Source organism: Salvelinus namaycush, chromosome 9 (genome assembly GCF_016432855.1).
Source record: "Salvelinus namaycush isolate Seneca chromosome 9, SaNama_1.0, whole genome shotgun sequence".
Classification (NCBI taxonomy): Eukaryota; Metazoa; Chordata; class Actinopteri; order Salmoniformes; family Salmonidae; genus Salvelinus; species Salvelinus namaycush.
The window spans coordinates 6,361,325-6,385,559 of NC_052315.1; the positions used below are offsets into that span (position 1 = coordinate 6,361,325).

General features: G+C 42.1%; 2 protein-coding genes across 4 annotated transcripts in view; one reads left to right on the top strand and one right to left on the bottom strand.

Annotated features, from left to right (window-relative positions):
• psmd1 (proteasome 26S subunit, non-ATPase 1) overlaps positions 1–24,235 on the bottom strand; it is a 60,976-nt gene that overhangs the window by 27,828 nt on the left and 8,913 nt on the right. For all 3 annotated transcript variants that reach the window (XM_039000774.1, XM_039000775.1, XM_039000773.1), the window contains exons 15-16: positions 23,275–23,370; positions 22,283–22,347 (exon numbers count right to left, since the gene is read on the bottom strand). In XM_039000774.1, the coding sequence (XP_038856702.1) occupies positions 22,283–22,347; positions 23,275–23,370 (161 nt within the window). The remainder of the gene's footprint in view (positions 1–22,282; positions 22,348–23,274; positions 23,371–24,235) is intronic.
• Positions 922–17,000, top strand: LOC120053626 (5-hydroxytryptamine receptor 2B-like). Its single transcript, XM_039000776.1, has 4 exons — positions 922–1,357; positions 2,261–2,878; positions 13,231–13,431; positions 15,297–17,000. Exons 2-4 carry the CDS (start codon positions 2,617–2,619, stop codon positions 16,217–16,219), a joined length of 1,386 nt encoding a protein of 461 aa, XP_038856704.1. The 5' UTR covers positions 922–1,357; positions 2,261–2,616; the 3' UTR covers positions 16,220–17,000.

Genomic DNA, 24,235 nt, shown 5'->3' on the forward strand with positions numbered 1-24,235 from the left:
AATGAAACCAGTACCAGTTCATACATACACTGCCAAAAAGCCGATGATACACTTCGTCATTCCACTCGATCCAAATTAGTCATGAAAAGCAGTGTTTCTTTCCACACAGAGACATAAGAACATTTTGCAGCACTTCTCTGTACACCATGAATCCCACTCCAATTAGAAATGACTGCAGACTTAATCATGAGTTGACAGGGCAGAAAAATTTAAGTGAAATCATGCCCATTGCTATCCTTTCTAGCTAGAAGATATCTGAAGAATTGGGCGAGTCATTGTCGTAAAATCTAAGTCAGCTGAATGTTCAATCAAATTGTATTTATTTAAATAATGTTTTCAAGTAGCATCCGCAGCGTTAATGCAGAAAGGTGGAAAACAGATGTCTGTGAGGCGCTAACAGGAAGTCCCTGGGCAACTCCTAACATCAGAGGATCAGGAGCATCCAAGTGATTCACATAGGAATCAGGCGAGGAGGGGGGCGACCTTTGGCCTTTGTTCTAATCAAAAGACAATTGCTCCGACTTGGCGGTTAGGCTGTCAAGTTAAGCGAGATTTGAGATGCCAAACATAACCCCCTGTACAAGCATGGAAAGGGAGACAAAAAAACTTGTCTCTGCAATTTGTTATATAACCATCAACCGGAAAATGTGTTTTTAGTTTTTATCAACAAAAAAAAAAGTGAAAATGCTGTTTCAACAGGACACGTGGAGCAACATTTAACCTACACAACTAAAAACTCTCTCCTCCTCCAACCACCATCCCCAGCCTCTACTGGAGGAGAGAACAGAAAGAGACAAATATAAACAGTAAGTCGGCTGTGTTGAAGGAAATTGCCTCCCAGAAACACCGGCATTTGGCCAGCTCTGAGACATTCATCTGTCTTCTCCCTAGCCTGACTCATGGATAAGTGAGGTGGTGAGAGAGAGAGATAGGAGGGAGAAAGGGGGATGGAGAAGCAGTATGACAGAGTGAGAGACGGAGTGCGAGAGGGGGGAGACGGGACATCTGAAAGTTTTCAACCTGTGATCGCGGTAGGTGATGCGAATCGAAACCGGGGGCTCATCCAACAAGCGGGACAAAGGAATTTCCTCAGGATGGAATGCACCGAAGTGAGATAATATTAGGCAATTATTTTCACAAGGGCTGCCTGTGATATTTTTTGATTTTAGAGGAGTTCTAAGTATAAAAACATGAGCGGGGACAAGGGGAAAAAAGCAGTCACTGAAGGAGTTTGAGGATTGAGTTGTTTGGTGATGAACAGCACTGGTTTTTGCACGATTGAAAAAATGTGGATTATATAGCAGCTCAGAAGGCGATACAAATGTACAGGACACAAGGGCTGTTGCCTTTGATGAAGGTAAGAAAGACAAACTATTTGTTCATCATTCTAAAATAAAAATCAGTAAAATCTACAGGAAATGGTTACTGTTTTTGATCAAAAAGGCTGAGAACTTCTGAGCTGTGCTTGAGTTAACGTCAGACTGTTAACTTTAAAGGAAGATATAAAATGTATGAGTTACTATTAATGATGACATGGGAAAAAAACATGTAGAAACTATTTAGAGGATGTGACTATATTGAGTGTAATATTATTGTCAATTAAATAATGACCAAATATGCTTGTGTTTGCATAACTTTTATCTATAAAAATAGAGGGGGAAATCACAATTACCCTAGTGCCACAGACCTAAACCACTATGATATGCAGTGAATAAGCTATACGTGTTACAAGTAACTATATACACACTACAAAGCAATAGGGGAAAATTAAGGAAATTATTTTTACAAATAAAATTGCTTTCAAAAGTGAAATGAAAATTAACCATAAACTTTCTTAAATTGTATGTTCAAAACGGAACCCTGCATAATTTAACATTAGTTCAAGAAATAATTCTAGCCATGTATTTTTTTATGCCATGCAATCGTTTTTAACCTTACGTGTTTAAACATTTTGTTTGAAAATAAAATGTTCAAACCACTACACAAAGAGACCCAGAACGAACATGTTAGCAGTTGATAAAAAATTGTTTTAAACACACACAAAAAAAAATGTAGAAAAACATGCCAGAGTTCAGCGCGCAAGCAAGCAGTGATTACAGCCGATAGCCGTTTCCTTGGTCTAGAAACAATACTAATGGCTGTGGAGGAAAATCCCATGACATTTGTTATGATAAATGTCTCTCATCATTAGGTCTTCACACGGAAACTAATGTCCAAGGGGTTTAACATTGTCTCTTTTGTTTCCTTCTAAAACTTTTAGTAGAAACTGGCCTGTTGTAGAGCGTACACAAACCAGAAGACAACGGCGCCCGGATTACGAGTCAGACAACACCCCTTTTACTGTGGAGCTACATTCTGTGCTTGGATTACTGCCTTGAACACGTTTTGAGGCAACCTGTTCAGCTCCAAAACTTCTGGGCTTTTTTGATTGTGGCCCTTTTGGTTTATACGGTGCGCCCTAGTATGAGCCACCGCCCTGTGTACTGGACCTGAGCTGCCCTCCACCCACCCCTGCCCCTGCTCGCGGGACCCTGTGACCATGCTGACCAACCCCCCTGAACCAGCCAGAGCAGAGCCCCAACCCGCGCCCAGCCCAGCCGTCCTCTCCACAGCAGCATGTCCCAGCCAGAGGCACCCCCGCTGGCGGCCAACGGTTCGGGGTCCGGGGAGGTGGCTGGTGCTCAGCTACGCTGGGCCGCCTTGCTCATCATTATGGTCATCATCCCCACCATTGGGGGCAACATCCTGGTCATCCTGGCAGTGTCGCTGGAGAGGAAGCTGCAGAATGCCACCAACTACTTCCTGATGTCCCTGGCGGTGGCCGACCTGCTGGTGGGACTCCTGGTGATGCCCATTGCCCTCATCACTGTGCTCTACAGTAAGTCACCTCAACACGGTTGACCTCTTGCCTTGCCATCAGAAAGGACCCATTCATTGGTACCTTCATTCAACCACTTGTAACTCAAGACCCTGCTGATACTAGGGTTGGGCGGAATACTGTATATGGGGTATTTTAAAATACCCACGGTATGATTTTCAAACACAAAATGTTCAATTGGTTCTTTTAAAATAAATACCTGCCGTCAACTTGTGTCAATAGATCAAGCAGATGGCATTCTTAATGAAAAAAATTATGGAACAGGCAAAATTAAGAAGCCATTCAACATACCATATATGACTGGCTCAAAGAGCACATGGAAACTTATGTGACGATCCTACTAATGGTTTCCAGCTACATATCTTAGAATTATAAGTTTAACTATCTAAGATAGGCCAAATAAATTCTCACCAGCTCAGGGCTCCAGCTATGCATTTGGTTGACTAACCAAGTGTCTAGATGGCAAGATCAAGATGGCAAGATCAAGCTTCTTGGTTACAGCAGAGACAATCAACCCCCTCCTGGATCAACATTTTTGCTATCTAATATTTGTTTTCTGTGTGCAGAAAAACTTCTGAGTTAATTGTACAACTTTATGAACTGAGGTGTCTGTCTTCGCAATTAGTTTACGTTCGCGTGCGTTTTGTTTAAATCATAAAATGTATTTATTGTTACATTTTTAAAATAAAATGTCCACTTGTTTGCACTGACGATAATACTGTATACTCCCAGGACGGTACAGGGTTTAGGTATGAACATCTGTATACAACCCAACCATAGCTGACAGTAAAATGTACTGATCCTATAAGTGTGACCAGTTCATAGAACTGCAACACCATGATTGCCTCAACATCAACTTGAATTATTATTTTTGGCCCCAACACAGCAGCTGATTCAAGCACAAAGGCTGGCCTCTTACTTGTGTTTAGCTTGGCTCCCATCAATCAGGTCTAAATTGCACTTGGTCACCCCAGTTCCCATGGAGCCGCTATTACAAAGCTGCTGTCAGTTGAGACCAGAGAAACACCTGGAAATGTGCATTGCAAAGCAGAAATCCACCACTGTAGGTAGCCAAAATAGTTTTAATTGGATCTAGCAGATCTAGCATTCGATGACAAGAATTTGCCGCCTTCTTTTGTTTAACTGAACCACCGATCAAAAAAAATAAGCATGCATATTTATAATATAATAATTCAAGAACAGAAGTGTTTAAAAATCGGACACCACGAGAGATGCTGCTGAATCTCCGCCAGCTACAGTATAAACAAATTATAGCATATGGCAAAAACACAAGATAGTGGACAATATACAAGGTACTTCCTTTGGCTGTGTAATTACAGCAGAGGCACATTCACATCAGGTACTAATGATCACGATGACCCAATTTCTGCATGACTTTCACAAACGACTTTCCAATCACAAACCAACCTCTCCCTCGGCTCTCACACTCACTTAGGTCGCGAGGGAAAAATACAGATATAAGAGCGAACTGAAAAGATTTGCATTCGATTCCATTAAGTGACGTAGCTTTACAATTTATTTATTCACCCTTTATTTAACTAGGCAAGTCAGTTAAGAACAAATTCTTATTTTCAATGACGGCCTACCGGGGAACAGTGGGTTAACTGCCTTGTTCAGGGGCAGATGGACAGATTTTTACCTTGTCAACTCGGGCATTCGATCCAGCAACCTTTCGGTTACTAGCCCAACGCTCTAACCATTAGGTTACCTGCCGCCCCACAAATGCAGCTGTGTTTCAAAGTGCAGAATTAAAACGCTCCCTCTCTAGCAGAGTCCCCTGTCTCCTGACACAGAATTTATAGTCGAGCCACTACTCCTCATTCATGTTGTTGGAGTAAACGTTGTTGGAGTAAACCCCACCTCGACTGTGCTTGGCAGGAATCTGATCTCAAGTCATGCTTTCAGAAAACAGGCACCATCTTTGTATAAGAACCATATGTGCCGTGCAAACAGTGGGCACGAGACTAACTGTGTAGTGGGGGGGGGGGGGGGCTCCATCCATCGGGCCTAGACGGAGGGAAAGGAGAGGATCAGGCCTAGACGGAGGGAAAGGAGTGGATCCGGCCTAGACGGAGGGAAAGGAGTGGATCCGGCCTAGACGGAGGGAAAGGAGTGGATCCGGCCTAGACGGAGGGAAAGGAGTGGATCCGGCCTAGACGGAGGGAAAGGAGTGGATCCGGCCTAGACGGAGGGAAAGGAGTGGATCCGGCCTAGACGGAGGGAAAGGAGAGGATCCGGCCTAGACGGAGGGAAAGGAGAGGATCCGGCCTAGACGGAGGGAAAGGAGAGGATCCGGCCTAGACGGAGGGAAAGGAGAGGATCCGGCCTGTGTGTGCTTCACGCCGACCCTTTAGAGCCACTCGGCAGGGTGGGCCAGTTAAGGCCTGTGTACATCCAGGCCTACAGCTCTAAGAACAGTGTGTTCAGGCAAATGGCAAGAGGGAATCAGCGTAAACTTCCAAATACCACCTGACATTTACCAGAGGACAGAGACGAGATGTTGTAACTACAGTATTGTCACCGCTAATATATCACCCCCATTAAACACTACTCTCTAAATTCCCAATAAACCACAACAACCATTTGCTTAAAATAAACTTAAAGTAATAGCTAGTAATAGCCATTGCCTCAAACTAGTGAAGTGCAGTTCGACTCTTTTACTGACCAAAGAGTTGTATCCCCCCCCCCCAAGTTACTTGTACATTTATTTTTGTCGTATGTTTGATCCGCTAGCCGAAATGAAGAGCAGCATTAATACGCGCTACTCTAGATTGTGCTGCAGCGTACATGTTTAGAACTGCTAATTGATTGCAAGGTGCACAAATGAATGCAATTAATTATTGAATGCTATCGAAGAACAGGGATTTTTCTGCCATAATAATCCTTGGACGGGCCGCTGAAGCGTTTTCCAGCGTTTTCCAGATAAATGGACCTAAATATTTGTAAATAATATAATCTTAGATAACTAACTGATCACCAGAATTAAAGCTAGACAGTCAGGGAAAATAGAAAATTCCGAAAACAATGCAGTATTAATTGTTAGGTTGAGCAAAATAACAGCATTAGCCACGGCAAAACGCATCGTATAGCAGGAAACTAGCTTTAAAACAGCAACGGGAAAAATTCTCAGCTCCATGGAGAAATGTTTAGAATTGCAGGAAATTGGTTTAAATTTAAAAAAATTAAAAATAAACTCTACACCACCAAAATTGGGGCGTTAAAACGTCATCTGAAACACCCCAGCCACACCCACCACCTAAGTCCCTTCTTGATCCAGAAAAAAATGCTGCAGTTCGCAAACGATATTGTGCTAATCTCCTCTCTCGATAGTCAACCAACTGCTTTCCCGCCAAGAGTCGTTCACAATCCATTTCGGTTGCGGCAGCAACTAGACCTCATTCCAAAGGTATCAATAAATAACTATTTGTATGCCTATCAATCACAAATGTACACGGTTTGAATCACACTTTTATATGTCTCAGTCACAAATTACAGATCCAATAAGCCCCCTATGGTGAACGTGCGGCTTGTAGAATCATGATTATTTTTAGTTTGACTTTTTAGTTCTTTGTTCATCAGTAGGGGGTCCTTACTGAATCTAATGAACTAAGATTATTTTGGAGTGAACGGAGTTGAAAAGATCAGTCATTTAAAAATAAAATAAAAAGACGAACTTCCCATCAGCACCTCAAAACATCCAATATTAATGAGTTAAGTGAGCCCAATCATAATTAGACCTTCTTCCAAAATTAAACATTTTACTGGAGGAGGGCATGTCTAGTGTGCAATTGCTTTCGATAAGAGCTGTAAAGAAGTCCTGAGGGCCCCTTCCACATCTGCCCAGCAGATGAATGTAAGGCTTATAGCCAACACATTGAAAAATGACATGGTTCCAAAGGTTAGAAGGCTGCACTGTAGACTGACTACAGTGCTAAACTAAAAAACATACAGCGCTAAACTAAAAACATACAGCTGACTAAGGCTTGGGTGACGAGAGAGAACAATTAAAGAAAAGCTATTTGAAGGATTCGGGAGGGGAGGGGGAATGCACTAACCATAGCGCCATATTTACGAGGTAGCACCATGAGAAGTGTTTACATGGCGGACAGATAAATGTTTACCTGAATATATTTGGGCCGTGGCATAAGACCTGGCAGTGCAGAAAACTTGTTCATTGTTCTATCATCAGAGTGAAGAGTAGAATGAAGATTAAGATTTCACGAAATAGCCCACCAGGCCATAAGAGGATGACGACAGAACATTCTTACCCTTCTTCACTAATGAGCTTAAAACTGTTTCAGGGAGAGGTCACTCTTTTGCAAGACAAGCTTCGACCCCAGACTTACCCTGTCTCCACACACACACACACACGACTGGTAGGGCCTAGGTTTAGATATACGTTTCCCACTCAACCAGCACGGTCTTTTAGCCTAAACTTCACCATAATTCATTTTGAGAACCCTGGAAAATGTCATTAAGTCAAAACATGCCTGATTTAAAAATGTAAACAACACCTCCAAGCGATCCATTTAGTGCTCTGGCAGAGAGCTTTATACAGAGAAAAATACAACGTATGAATTAATGCTGCCTTGAAGGACGTCGGTGCAGAATAGAAAACTCTAGAAGGCCTGTTGTTAAAGCCTTCAAAAGAAGACAATTATTTTCATCTGTGGGACATCGATTGTCAATCAAATTCCACGGAGTGCCGAGTGTCCGCGGGTTTTCACTCCACCCTTGTACTTAATTGATGATTTAAGGTCATTAATTAGTAAGGAACTCCCCTCACCTGGTTTTCTAGGTCTCAAAAGGAAAAACCAAAAACCTGCATACTGATTGAGACACCCCTAATCTACAGTGCCTTCGGAAAGTATTCAGACCACTTGACATTTTCCACATTTTGTTACATTGCAGCCTTATTCTAAAATATATAAAATAAAAAATAAAAATCCTCAGTAACCCACACACACACAATACCCCATAATGACAAAGCGAAAACAGTTGTAGAAATGTTGGCAAATTTCTTAAAAATAAAACAGAAATAGCTAATTTACCTAAGTATTTAGACGCTTTGCTATGAGACTCGAAATTGAGCTCAGGTGCATCCTGTTTCCATTGATCATCCTTGAGATTATTCTGCAACTTGATTGGAGTCCTCCTGTGCTAAATTCAATTGATTGGACATGATTTGGAAAGGCACACACCAGTCTATAGAAGGTCCCACAGTTGACAGTGCATGTCAGAGCAAAAACCAAGCCATGAGGTCAAAAAAAATTGTTTCAGGTGCAGGATTGTGACGAGGCAAAGATCTAGGGAAGGGTACCACAGAATTTCTGCAGCATTGAAGGTCCCCAAGAACACAGTGGTCTCCATCAATGTTAAATGGAAGAAGTTTGGAACCACCAAGACTCTTCCTTAAGCTGGCCGCCCGGCAAACTGAGCAATCGGGGGAGAAGGGCCTTGGTCAGGGAGGTGACCAAGAACCCGATGGTCACTGACAGAGCTCCTCTGTGGAGATGGGAGAACCTTCCAGAAGGACAACCATCTCTGCAGCACTCCACCAATCATGCCTTTATGGTAGAGTGGCCAGACGGAAGCCACTCCTCAATAAAAAGGCACGACAGCCCGCTTGGAGTTTGCCAAAAGGCACCTAAAGACTCAGACCATGAGCAACAAGATTCTCTGTTCTGATGAAACCAAGATTGAACTTTTTGACATCCATGCCAAGTGTCACGTCTGGAAGAAGCTTGGCACCATCCCTACAGTGAAGCATGGTCATCATGCTGTGGGGATATTTTTCAGCGGCAGGGACTGGGAGACAAGTCAGGAGAGGGAAAGATGAATGGAGCAATGTAGAGATCCTTGATGAAAACCTGCGCCAGAGCGCAAAGGACCTCAGACTGGGGTGAAGGTTCAACTTCCAACAGAACAACGACCCTAAGCACACAGCCAAGACAACGCAAGAGTGGCTTCGGGACAAGTCTCAATGTCCATGAGGTCCAGCCAGAGCCCGGACTTGAACCCTATCAAACATCTCTGGAGAGACCTGAAAATAGCTGTGCAGCAAGAACGAATGGGAGAAACTCCCCAAATACAGGTGTGCCAAGCTTGTAGCATCATACCAAAGAAGACTCAGTGCTGTAATCGCTGCCAAAGGTGCTTCAACAAAGCACTGAGGAAAGAGTTTGAATACTTATGTAAATGTGATATCAGTTTTATTTTTAATAAGTTGGCAAACATTTCTAAAAACCTGTTTTTGCCTTTGGGGTATTGTGTGTAGATTGATTTAAATAGTTTTTCCCCTTCATCAATTTTAGAATACGGCTGTAACGTAACAGAATGTGGAAAAAGTCAAGGGGTCTGAATACTTTCCGAAGGCACTGTATATCATACAGAAAGACTATAAAACAATTGTGACAACTAGATCAGCTTTTACCAGATTTAGGATGAGTTCCTCTTACAGAAGAACAAAAGGATTCTCATATAAAATATGGAAGCCCTTAAGAACTGTGGGCATGTCTTGTATAATCAGAGCCTGACAGACATCAATGACTCAGGTCAGATCGTTTACACCCCGGTATTTGCTGGAACGGGGACATTTTCTAAAAAATAAGCAATAATCATGATTAACATAATGACAATAATACTACTCAGACACAGCCCTTTACCAAGACAGCGATCTCAGCTTTGTTTTTATTTGAGTCCAAATCAGCTTTTTCCCAACTCTGGAATGGTGACCTCACCCTAGAGGTTGGTAGCTCTGTTTTCATAGAATTCTCTTCCTCTCCCTCTCTCTTGAAGCTGGTGTACTGCAAGGACTTCACACGTTTGTCTTAGAAATGTGGCCTTGGATGGACACCTCTGTAGCCTTGGCAACACTTATATCAGAAACTTTACCAGCAGACAGATTTTTTTTTTTTTTTTTTTTTTTTTTTTTTTTAAATCTGGTATAAGCACACAATATCCTCACGTAGAATTTGTTGATTATTATTCCCATCGGAAAAAATTCTTTGCCCATATTAAATAGACAGATGACAGCCATTACAAAATGGCCCACAAAAAAATATACTCTTAGAAAGTAGCCTACCTATCAAAGTATAAATATCCCACAGAAAATATTTCCCACAGAAAATATCCCATGATCTCGCCATCACGGTTGACAACTCCATTGTGTCCTCCTCCCAGAGCGCTAAGAACCTTGGCGTGCTCCTGGACAACACCCTGTCGTTCTCAACTAACATCAAGGCGGTGGCCCGTTCCTGTAGGTTCATGCTCTACAACATTCGCAGAGTACGACCCTGCCTCACACAGGAAGCGACGCAGGTCCTAATCCAGGCACTTGTCATCTCCTGTCTGGATTACTGCAACTCGCTGTTGGCTGGGCTCCCTGCCTGTGCCATTAAACCCCTACAACTCATCCAGAACGCCGCAGCCCGTCTGGTGTTCAACCTTCCCAAGTTCTCTCACGTCACCCCGCTCCTCCGCTCTCTCCACTGGCTTCCAGTTGAAGCTCGCATCCGCTACAAGACCATGGTGCTTGCCTACGGAGCTGTGAGGGGAACGGCACCTCCGTACCTTCAGGCTCTGATCAGGCCCTACACCCAAACAAGGGCACTGCGTTCATCCACCTCTGGCCTGCTCGCCTCCCTACCTCTGAGGAAGTACAGTTCCCGCTCAGCCCAGTCAAAACTGTTCGCTGCTCCGGCACCCCAATGGTGGAACAAACTCCCTCACGACGCCAGGTCAGCGGAGTCAATCACCACCTTCCGGAGACACCTGAAACACCACCTCTTTAAGGAATACCTAGGATAGGATAAAGTAATCCTTCTAACCCCCCCCCCCCCCTTAAAAGATTTAGATGCACTATTGTAAAGTGGTTGTTCCACTGGATATCATAAGGTGAATGCACCAATTTGTAAGTCGCTCTGGATAAGAGCGTCTGCTAAATGACTTAAATGTAAATGTATTTCTAAATTAAAAAAGGAGAAAAGGCAAGTGGTGCGTGGAGCTGAACAAAGCCCCTGAAATGGTGTGCAGTAGACCCCCAATAAAATGAATGCCCATTACATTCATAGGGTACATGTAAAACACTAAAATATTGTGATCAACTGTGTATTTATTTGATCATTTAATATGTATACACAATTAAAAGTAATACTTGTTAATTAACAAAAAAATAAACATATCCACTAATGCTTGAATTATGAAATACAATCCATCAGCAAAACAGGTTAACAAGAAAATCATTCAAGAACCTTTCCAACACACAATCCAGCCCAATTATGGTGCAATTTCACGCCCGGGACCCAAAATAAACAAACACGTCTGGTGAGAAGGGGCCAGAACACATCTACATCAAGAACATAGCGGTTTCAGCTCCATACAAATAGTCATAAGAAGCATTTCTCGGCAGTAAATTAACTATTTACTAAAATGAACAGAATTCTTTACATCAGAGATGGTTTTAAATCATTAGCTATTGAAACGCATCTCCCCAATGCTGGTGGCGTCACTGATGTCCACAACACAAGTTCTGTTTAGAACGCAAAAGGTTTGCTGGACAAAATGGGACTAATCAGAAATTAGTCCCATTTTCAAAACGGGCTACTTCCTCCTCAGGAATTAAAAACATAAAACACCTGTGTCATAGGCCACTAAAGTAAGAGAAATGGCATGACTAAATGTCCAACATCTTCACACTTCATTTCCTATTAGAAAAATATCCCAGATTTCCACCTTTTATTTTGGCGTCTTTGACAAATCTCTATTTGCCTCCGACACACACACAAGCCCATGTAGTCCTTGACATTATAAACGCAACAATTTCAACGATTTTACTGAGTTACAATTCATATAAGGAAAATCAGTCAATTTAAATAAATGAATTAAACCCTAACCTATGGATTTCACGACTGGTCAGGGGCGCAGCCATGGGTGGGCCTGAGAAGGGGGAGCCTGGCCCCCCCCCCACTGGGGGAGCCAGGCCCAGCCAATCATGAGTTTTTCACCACAAAAGGGCTTTATTACAGACAGAAATACTCTTCAGTTTCATCAGTTGTCCGGGTCGCTGGTCTTAGACAATCCCACAGGTGAAGAAGCCGATTGTGGAGGTCCTGGGCTGGAATGGTTACACGTGGTCTGCGGTTACGAGATCGGTTGGACGTACTGCCAAATTCTGTAAAATGACGTAGGCGGCTTATGGTAGAGAAATTTACATTAAATTATCTAGCAACAGCTCTGATGGAAATTCCTACAGTCAGAATGCCAATTGCACACTAGCTCAAAACTTGAGACAACTGTGGAATTGTGTTGTGTGACATAACTGTACATTTTAGTGGCTTTTATTCCCCAGCACAAGATGCACCTGTGTAATGATCGTGCTGTTTAATCAGCTTCTTGATATTCAACACCTGTTAGGTGGATGGATTATCTTGGCAAAGGAGAAATGCAGTGGTGTAAAAAGTACCCAATTGTCATGCTTGAGTAAAAGTAATGATTAATTTTCTATTAAGGTGTCACCCAGTAAAATACTACTTGATTAAAAGTCTAAAAGTATTTGGTTTTATATATGCACACACTTAACTATCAAAAGTAAAAGTATAAATCAGTTCAAATTCCTTATATTGAGCAAAGCAGATGGCCACATTTCCTAGTTTTTAAAAAAACATTTATTTACAGATAGCCAGGGGCACGCTCCGACGAAGCATGTGTTTAGTGAGTCCACCAGTTCAGAGGCAGTAGGGATGACCAGGGAGGTTCTGTTGATAAGTATGTCAATCAGACCACATTTTCCTGTCCTGCTAAGGCTAAGCATTCAAAACGTAACAAGTACTTTTGGGTGGGAGGGAAAATGTATGGAGTAAAAGTACATTCTTTTCTTTAGGAATTTAGTGGAGTAAAAGTTGTACAGATAAGAACTTTTTACTTAAGTCGTTATTTGGGGGGGTAAGTACTTTACATCACTGGAGAAATGCTCACTAACATGGATATAATCAAATTTGTGCACAAAATCAAGAGAAGTTTTTTGCACATATGGAACATTTCTGGGTTCTTTTATTTCAGCTCATACACTTTACATATTGCGTTTTATATTTTTGTTCAGTGTAGATGGTAATAAATTACTTTAATGGCTATTATGTAGATTTTTACAATGACTTAGTCACTGAAATCCAAATAGGCTCCCCTCAGGGTGAAAAAAAAGAAAGATTTAGCACCACAGTAATGAAGTTTGAGAATTTGTCGAGAAAGGCATGGCTTAAATCTCAAATGGTTCTGTATTGGCCTATGAGAGCAGCTAACAATCCAATGCTTCCCATCATCTGTCTGTTTCTCAGATTCCGGGTGGCCTCTTCCGGAGTTTCTCTGCCCAATCTGGCTCTTCCTGGACGTCCTGTTCTCCACAGCGTCCATCATGCACCTGTGTGCCATCTCACTGGACCGCTACATCGCCATCAAGAAGCCCATTCAGCACAGCCAGTATAAGTCCAGGGCCAAAGCCATGGCCAAGATAGCAGTGGTGTGGTTCATATCTATTGGTAAGCTGCTCTGTTTGTTTTGGTCCTGTGTTGATATCAGGATCATTCTCCAATGCGTTGTCTGAACCAGTTTTTTTACGCTATGTCATTGCGGTTCAATTCCTTAGCTACTGTCACGTGACATGTCTCAGAAAAGCCAGATGCAATAAAAGCTATTTAAAAACGTTTACGTACAGTACCTCGCTTAAACTTAACCCCGACTAACACATTGTAAAACAGTAACAGAGCATCATAGTGTTAGCAGTCAAGGGGGACCTGTGGGAAAAACACAGTTAATGAGCCAGAGAGATTTACACAAAACCAGCATCAAATTAAAAAGGGAGGTTTAAATTATAGAGTATGCCCCCAGGAATTAAATTAGCTTCACTGCCCTTGTGATGAGCGTAGTGAAACAACACAAGGCTTACAATTGCAAAAAAATATGTGCGCTATCTTTGAGCAGTACAACGCCTTTACAAAGTTGCTACAACGCTATGGATTACAGATTTGTTTTCAGAAAAGTTTAAGCCAAAATAACATTCAAGACAAAACCAAGCATTCAAACCACAACCTTATTTGAGGACTCCTGGACCAGTAACCATTTGACTCTTCACAATAAGCATAAAATGTGCACTGCGGAACAGATAGGAACCTGCAATTTTACAAAACTGAATAGCAAAGCAACGCTAAAGAGCCTCTGGTATTTTCAGTAAAATTAGGTTACGAGACAAAAGGACATTTGGACTGAAGAGGATAAGGGGCAAGGGATAAAGCTAAGGACCATAAGTTTTAGTCCATAAACAAGGGGGAGATGGAGCAGCTGAACCACTGGAATTCTCTTCACACAGAACATGTTTCATACGAGGGAACGTCAGACAAACTGGGTTTCCCATATTTGGCCCAATGTTAAGCATATACCCAAATGGGTAATTTGACAAAGTCCAATAAGAGACAAACATTGTTTTATTTTTGTGATTGATGGGCTTCTTATCACTTTGTCTACTGTTCGAGTCTGTATTGTTAATGACTGGCCAGTGAACCCTTGGTAAATAAGCACACTGGTTTCCATTTAAATGATATGTTATCCGTTATATATATATATATATATATAAGCTTTCCAGTATGAAATGAAATTTAACACCCCTATTCTCATTAACATCGTTAGCCATGACGGTTCCTCTGGCTGAAGCATTTAGGAGACTGGTGTGAGGACTTGGCAGAGTTCAGCCTGGCATTAATCAAGTTTAAAGTTTTATTAGGTCACATGTACAGGATACACATGGTATACACCATCCAACGACATGCTTACTAGCAGGTTAATGGAATTCATAGGGCGTTCAGACTCGTTCACAACAGCACGCTCTCAGTTTTCACCTCAGGGCTAAGGTTCTACACATCGACTTTCTTTCGGTGAGCAAAACCAGACTATTGCTTAGAGAGTTACGCGAGCAGCACTTAGACGCCACGACAGTAGAAGGGTCTCTTCGTCCAGGGTGTAGTGCTCACGGTCACTGTATTATAGCTGGCAATATATGGTTTGTTTATTTGATTTTTAAGCAAAGAATGAGAACTTCCAGAAGTCCCAGAATGACCCTTTGCGCTACCTCTGCTGTCCTCAGTGGTGAAAGCCTGAAGCTTTAAACAGAGTTGTACTCTGGCAGCATCAAAAGGAAAAGCAGATGTGGACATTTCATGTCCTATAATAAAATGCAAAAAGAAAAGCAGCATAAAGTGTCCACTGGCTGTGAGAAGATCCTGTCTCTACTCCCAAAACACATTTAATCCCAAACAACCAAAGTTGTTAGTCTTTCCATCTAACACTGTGTAGAGACAACAAAGTTTGGATTGATGATTTGACTGACCAAACTTTTCTCTCTCTCACACAGGTATCGCAATTCCCATTCCCATCAAGGGGCTGAGAAACTACCATCTTCCCAACAATGTCACCTTTAACAGCAACCACACATGCCTACTGAAACCAGACAGCTTCCGAGAATTCATCATGTTTGGCTCAATGACAGCTTTTTTCATCCCTTTGACTATCATGATGGTCATCTACCTGCTCACCATCCAGGTGCTGCGCAAGAAAGCCTTTCTGCTAAGGTCAAAGGTGACCCAACGCTTCACTCGCCCAACCGTCTCCTCAGTCTTCCAGGGGGAGCAGTCCGTGGCTTCTCCCACAACGGAGAAAATGCCAGGAAAATCCATTTCTCCCGCCAACCCAATCATAGTTGACGAGATCCCCATCCGTCGCATGTCCACCATAGGCAAGAAGTCCATGCAGAACCTGACCAATGAGCAGCGTGCCTCCAAGGTGCTGGGCATCGTCTTCCTTCTGTTTGTGGTCATGTGGTGCCCATTCTTCATCACCAACATCACCTCTGTGCTTTGCGCCAGCTGCGACGTCCATGTGATCGGCCGTCTGATGGAGATCTTCGTGTGGGTGGGCTACGTGTCGTCGGGCATCAATCCGCTGGTCTACACCCTCTTCAACAAGACCTTCCGCCAGGCCTTCACACGCTACATCACCTGTAACTACAGCAGCACCACTAACACGCCAGCCAGGCAAACTAGGGAACAGCATGGCTGCAGGAATCTGACACGGATCTCCTTCCATTCATCTGTGGCAGAAAACTCCAAGCTGTTTATGAAGCGGGGGATGAAGAACGGCATCGAGCCGGTGAGCTATCAGAGCCCGCCGAGGCGACGGCAAGCGCCCATGCAGTCCTCTGCTAGCTTTGTACTGGACACTCTGCTCCTTACAGAGAATGAGGATTGCAAACCCGAAGAGCATGTCAGTTATGTGTAGTGCAAAAGGAAATAATTCGAACCAGAAAGTCACGTGAAAAAAGACAGACCAGGCTTGAGTTGTCCAGGGGTTCAGGTGACAAGACACCTTCCTTGAGCATCACTTCTGTGGATTCGGAGCTATTAAAGAAAACACCGTGTGCTCTCAAGGGCAAAACGAAAGGAGATGCCGATCTCTGTCAAACACTTTGGCCAGAAAGAAGAGGCCCTCAGATTCTGTACAGAGATTGCTGAACATTAGGAGTAAAATGAGACAGCAAATAGGTGCGTCGAGTTAGTTACCCTCAATAAAAGACAAACCCTACAACGCTCAGGTCGGATTGTCCTTAAGGAGGCCGCCAGACAGATAAGGAATGAAGACAGACTGTCTGGAAACACTCTCAGTGGATACAATGTCTATTCCCATGCTACCCTGGGCTATTTGGTTGTCTGCTATCGACAATTTCCATGGAGGAGATGACATGCTTACCAATTGAAAGGACAAACACTCCTCCCACATAAACTAGACATTCAGCCTCCACATCACACAGAGTTCTGAAGAAGAATACACTATAAATGCCCCCCATTTTAACTGCAATGTTTTGGTAAGTGTTTTTTATAAACTGTGAACAGATGTTATAAAAAGTCACAAGTCCTATTTTCCCCAAAGTGTTATAATAATCCACTTGGATGTTTATATATAAATGCAACATAGACAATACCTTTGCAAATGGGAAGCTTGTCAAATACAAAATGTATAGCCTATGAATGGATGTGTGATGGTTCAGAAATGTATAAAACTGTGCTTGACTTAAAGAAAAGCTGTGTCCTTTTTTACAGTTCTTAAGAGGATCTTGAAAGCAGATGTAACTACAGACCAAGTCATCTTATTTTAAACACGTCGTCTTTTTCTCTGAAAATATATGTTTTGCGGCCGCAACGACCGATCTACTGTGTCACTTTCATCAGAGTTTATATAGTGTCTCCTTGATGGGGTGGTAATGAAGCAAAGCAAAGCTAACTGGACATGGGAGCCAAAATAAACACACCATAAACTACTGCGCTAGGAGTTCATCGTCACAAACAACGACTACGAGGAGGCTGAATCCTGAACGTAAGTGCGTAGGGACATGACCGCTTTATGAGGGGCAATAAAAAAAAAGGGCATTTTGATTAATTCTCCGTACCTGTGAATTAAGTGACGTTACAACTCAAAAACAATTGACTTTACATGAACCTAAAAAAAAAAAGTGTTTATGGTTAGTGTACCAAATTAGTCCACAGCATAAAATCTATAATATTAAGTCCCAAGGAACTACAACATGGCCAGAAATGTAATGAGAGTCCATGTTTGGTTCATATACAACTTCCGATGCATATTTCTGCCATCATGAGACTAGTCGGTGGGGAGGAATATACCCATGGCCTTTCAAAGCAGTTGGGGAGTGAGAGACGCCAGCACACCAGCGTTCACTCTGATCTTTGACCCACTCAGAGACAGCAGCTCTGAGCACCACGTCCTGGTTTCCTAAGACTGTAAAGGGGCCTGGAAGCCATTGGGGAGTGGGAGCTCAGCTGAATTGTTGCCGCTCAGGAGGATCTCTAAACAGAGGAAGGATTTACACAAGGTTTATCTAACAGCCAATTGATCATGGGAATATCGCATAGCCTTTTTTGGGCTTAAAATAGTCCCTCCATTTTCCTCTGCTTGGCTCGGTGCCATTTAATGCTGCAGTGCTGCCTGATGCTGTTGAATGCTGCAGTGATGCCTGATGGGTAAATTCACGTCAGAGAATGAGTGATAAGCCTCCGTAAACAGACCTAAAAACAATAATGTGACTCGGGAGGATGACATGAAGCCAACGTTCTCAGACACTAAACTACCTGTAAGGAACCAGGAAGTTATTATATCCTCTCAGCTAAAAATGAACCTAAATTCTGTCATCCATTTGATGAGATGCTGATCACTATGTCATGTTGATAATCCGCATACAAACCAATCACAGGATCACTTAAGAGTGCCAAAACTAGGAAAGTGAGGGATAGTTTGCAGCTGATCAATGTAGGTTAGGCTATGCTTTCTGAAAAGTAAAATCACTTCCAAAAGTGTGTCATATCTTTGATCATGAATTGCATTTAAAAATTACAAGAGACTACTGAAAACCATTGCACAGACCAAAACAAGGGTGGTTCAAAGATTATTCATGTTCCACAGATTTAACTTGGACATGAAACAAATTCTCACATTGCTGAAACTTAAGCACACTTTCAAAACATTTAACTGTTGGTTTTTCAAATGACAAATGATACCCAGCGCTTACCAGGGTTGAGCTCAATTCAGAATTTTGGAATTGAATCCCATTCAACTCATGACTTGAAATTCAAATTGTCCACACCCCCACAGGATGTAGAATTTGAATAAAAGGAAGTAGAATTTAATTTGATTCAATCAAAAATTCCACTCAGTCATAGAATATGCGTTTCATTGAATGGCAGGTCACACGTCCAGACACCATAGAATATCACTCTTCTGCAGAAACATTCTATTTTAACCTTAGTGCTTAGAATAGCCAATTAGATTTTCTTAACAAATAATACAGTTATATTAGACCCTACCTTATATATTGTGTTTTGTATTCTAAAGCCACAATCCATGATTTGTACAAAGATATTGTACTTTTTTGGATATAAATGTAAACCCATTAACTCCTAGAGAATATTACTCAGACTGTATAGCCTGATGAGCTTAGAACTACTGATCGTCACCATTATAACCCAAAAACAAAACAAAAAATAGGCTTTTATTTCTCTGTTTACAAATGTAGACAACCCATTTAAAACTTATGGAATAATTGCTCTCACTATCAAACCATTTAATTTGTTAGGCTTCTTTTTTTTTTTTTGAAGGCCTCAGGGTCAGGGTTAAACGAATGCATTCTGGGAAATGTAGTATTTTCCCTATTTTGAACAGAATTTACAAGGCCCAGTGCAGTCAAACACTAGATTTACCTGTGTTTCATATATATTTCCATACCATGAGGTTGGAATAACAATGAAATTGTGAAAATTATGATACGCCCTTTTAGTGTAAGAGCTGTTTGAAAAGACTTTCCCTCATTGTGAAAAGTAAATAAGGTCTGAGAGGACAGAGGAAGTGGAAAACATCCTGCTTATCGATCTGTGGCTGCCAACTGGAATATGGCCCTCGATGGCATTGCGCAAACACACACACAGCAGCGCGTCTATCACACTACAGAGCCATGGACTTTTGGCCTGCCTAGTGACATCACCAGGCGTTAATTAGTTAACAGACCAAGAGAAGAGAGTTCCAAACCTCTGCCAATAACAGATCGTTTTCCCATCCTCACTCAGACCACTCCCAGACAGACCTAAAATTCTTGATTGAGAAATTGGTCTTTGCTAAGAAGCTATTTTTTGAACATTTAAATTTAAAACAATGACAGTAAGGTACTCAAAAAAAGGTGCAACGTGAAGAAATTGCTACACCATTTCCTGGTTGCTAAAATTCTAATAGTTCTCTAAATTTCAGTTTGTGACAAAACAAGCAAAGTGTAATGTAGAGAATCATTGTACCATCTAAACCGCTGTGAAATACCCAACCCAAAATATTGTATTTTCAGCCGTTTGAAGCGGGTGTGTAAAACCGATAGTAAAAGACGCAAAAAACTAAACTGAATGGGAAGCACAGAAATAGTGCACATAGAACAGATCTACTGCTTCTAAGACTTGCTTTCAGATCTATAACTCACATTTCTATGTGAATTTGGTCAGGTCACCCAAAAAGTTACATATTGCAGTTAATTGTTACTCAGAAATGATTTGATATTGAGATAGAAACAACTGCATTGGACCTTTACAGATATTCTCTGGTACTTTTGAAAGTAGTGCCCGAGCCAAAAGTGGTCCCTGAAAATTGCGTACTACGTCACAAATGTGCAGATATGTGCACCACGTCATTGTTCTCTCGCTCTACTGTGTCTTGCTAGCTGTCACTCAAACCCCCACATGGGGGTAAAGGTAGGGAAAATGGCATCACACAGCTTCTAGAAAACAGTCACTTTTAACCTAGGAATTTGGTGGCGAATTGAGGTAAGACAGTAAATTTGCTCATAGATTATGCATGTATGAACTACAAAACTGACAGATCCAGCCCAAATACTTACTATTTTCCAAAGTACCTAAGTGAATAACGAAATATAATAACTTAGAATATTCGCACATAGGTTTTGTTTTCCTTGAGCATGAATTGTTTTACTTGAAAATCAAATTGTTTCAACAACTGTATTTACATACATATAAATAACGACATGGTTGATGTTATGTACAAGATGTGTATTTGTATACACAATACACCTAATATCGAAGAGGCATTTGAATTTCAATTAATTCCATTTCCTTTCATTCAAATAGCAATTCTGCATCCTGTTTACTACTTCAATTCAAAAATTGGAATTTCTAAAGCATTCTCAACTCAATTCTGAATTTAGCCCAAAATACCGGTATTGATGGTTTGGGTTTTTGCCGGTTTGGGTTTTTACTTTACCTTCTATAACGGTATTTTAATGTTTGGCTTGTTAAATGTGATACGCCGTGTTTAACATCAATTTTTATAGTTTCATTCGCTATTTGAGTCATCTCTCTCCGCTCTCTACATGCCGCTTTCCACACAGACCTAGCCCCGCCCCGTCACTCAAGGAGCACATTTGTTGTTCCTCGACCACGAGACACATGCGTTCAGTCTGCATGGTCAATGCAGCACAATGTTGATAACAATACTGTTTTCACTTTGCTTCTTCATATAAATCCAGTAGCGTTCTATTATTACACTATTAGTGTGTGTTGCTATACATCTGCAAACAGCTAGTTTGTCTTTTCTTAGCAAGTTGGGCCTAAATCTTGTTAGCCGCTAATGCTAATCGCTAGATAGCTAGCTAATAAATGTACTGAGTCAGAGCAAACATAATTAATTATACAGCCTGATAATACCAGTGATGGTGTAGACCTAAATCAGCATGTTATTTGTGCAACAGTACCTTCCACATCAAAAAGGAATACAAGAAGCATTAATATGTTAGCTACATGAAGCAGAAAACAGACAATAGCCAAAGATTAAAGGGTTCCCTAGGAAACAATTAACATTTGATTCAAAATAAGGTTTAGATTGTTTGCCCATATCATGCAGCCCTACATGGCAGTGTGGAAATTCTCAAATGAACGCAGAAAATGCAGAAATGTATGAAAATGACCCAAAAATATTTGGGGTTGAAGATGAATTGAACAGTATAAAACAATCAGAATGGAGAGAGACCTGTTGAAATCACTTAGAATGTATGTGTTGGCACCCTGAGGTCATGCACTATTTATAAAGCAAATTTAGAAATGTTATAATTTAAAAACATAAAATATTGTCAAATACCATCATACAGCCACTTAAAAAAAATAAAAAATACCGTGATATATTTTGGCCATATTGCCCAGCACTAGCGCTTACATAAACAAGTCAGCGTATAAGAAAACGCAGATCAGCCCAGAGGTCCATCTGGGCTAAAGGTTAACCCTACTGCATGCCCTTGGTTACTTAAAACCACAAACAGTGTTCAGACAACAAATTCTTCGGGGGTGAAAATTCCACAGGCTATGGTGAGAACTTGCAAAATCCCAATTCTTGATGGGAAAACATGGAACTTGGAAATGTGGGTTAACCTCAGGGCCAAAGATGGGTAACAGCCCCGGTGGCAATCAGGAGTGGAAAAGCCCCATCTATTTATCTGAGGTCTAGGCGGAAGAAATCTATCTCACTGTTTGTTTTAACAATCTGGATGAGGGGAGGGAGGCTACATAAACTGCCAACAACACCCATCTGAGGACATACTCAAAAAGCATTTGGAAATGATGCCCGGGCTATGGGAGGAATGCGGTCTTAGTGTATACATGTAGGAGCTGATTGATCAGTTAGCTTGGCTTAGAGACTAGCAGTGGACCAAGAGGCTGAAAGTAGGGGGACCTCTGCTGGGTGGAAAGGGGATTACATAGGATACAGGGTTGCATAAGGCCAAGGCCTTACCTGAACATGATGAATCCAATGGACTCCACCGCTGCCCTTCTGACATCATCGTTCACGTCGCTTACCTGACAGGTAGAGAACAATTTATTAATAGCAGAAAAAAAAATACAGTATGGCAAGGAGATAACAGCCACTAATAACCATTTTCCTGCCCAAACACCCAATCTGCCCAGATATCAAAGATTTGGGGAAAGCCTATACTTGTTCATAAAAAGCTCTTGTATCACAACATCTTTAGCTTGTGCAGGCTGCCATCTGTACGAATACCAACTCAACCATCTGCCCTAGTAACATTAATGAATCTATCAGGGCTTCCTGTACTACCAAGGAATTTATTTCATTCTGGCAATTAACATACCAACATTTTAATTTGCTGTGAGGTATACTATTGTCTGTCATAACCGTACTCCCAATTCCAATACTTCATATCTTGACTATCCAAATCAAATGTATTTATATAGCCCTTCTTACATCAGCTGATATCTCAAAGTGCTGTACAGAAACCCAGCCTAAAACCCCAAACAGCAATGCAGGTGTAGAAGCACGGTGGCTAGGAAAAACTCCCTAGAAAGGCCAAAACCTAGGAAGAAACCTAGAGAGGAACCAGGCTATGAGGGGTGGCCAGTCCTCTTCTGGCTGTGCCGGGTGGAGATTATAACAGAACATGGCCAAGATGTTCAAATGTTCATAAATGACCAGCATGATCAAATAAAAATAATCACAGAAGTTGTCGAGGGTGCAGCAAGTCAGCACCTCAGGAGTAAATGTCAGTTGGCTTTTCATAGCCGATCATTAAGAGTATCTCTACCGCTCCTACTGTCTCTAGAGAGTTGAAAACAGCAGGTCTGGGACAGGTAGCACATCCGGTGAATAGGTCAGGGTTCCATAGCCGCAGGCAGAACAGTTGAAACTGGAGCAGCAGCACGGCCAGGTGCCGTCCCTACTCTGTTTCCTGGTTGTCAGTGTTTTGCGTGAGGAAGGAGAACACTTACAGCCACATGCAGCAGACGTCTGATGGCCTTGTTGTTCCCGGAGCCGCAGTAGGCCATGCCCACTGTGTACATTCCGGAGCGGCGCAGGATGGGGTCCTACAACACACACAGCGACAGAACACAGAGCCTTAGCTAAGAGACAAGAGTCTGCAGCAGTAGGGTTGCAAAATTCTGGTATTCCCAAAATCCCAGCAAGATGATTCACATAATAAGGAGGGAATAAGCAGGAAATCCATAACCCTCCAAACAGGATTTCTGGAAAACCAGGGAATTTATTGAAAGTTCCCAGAATTTTGCAACCCTAGTAGAAGGTCATGGAAACAATGAATGGTCAACAAAGGTATACCTCTTATTTGACAAATAACACATTTAAGTATGGGTACTGCATGTATCATTCATACTACGGTTCAGGACAGGTATTCATTGTCACAGTAAATTGAAACGGATGACTACAGGGGGGAAAAAACAAAAAAAACACCCACAATAGGCAACAAGGTTAACAGTCATGGATGCATAGCCAAGGAATTAAGGAATGAAGGTCAATATATTGGTAATAGGGGATGAGGTGAGTTTCCACACCCCGCGGCAGGCATAGCGGGACCCCGTCCCCGCGGCAGGCATAGCGGGACCCCGTCCCCGCGGCAGGCATAGCGGGACCCCGTCCCCGCGGCAGGCTTAGCGGGACCCCGTCCCCGCGGCAGGCATAGCGGAACTGGTGTGTGTGTTAGGGTGGTCCCCCCCCCGGGTCGACCGAGAGTAATCCTGTTCTTTCGACCAATCGAAATGTTTAAACATATTTTTTCCATATTATAGACAGCCACACCCTGTGTTTGAATAAAACCACAACATACGCACTGAGCTTGTCTACATAAGCATACTGTTTGATTAAATAGTTAGACAAATTACTCAAGTGTTAAAACAAGTGACAGCGAGTGCCTGTGTGACTGGCGGACGTTGTCTC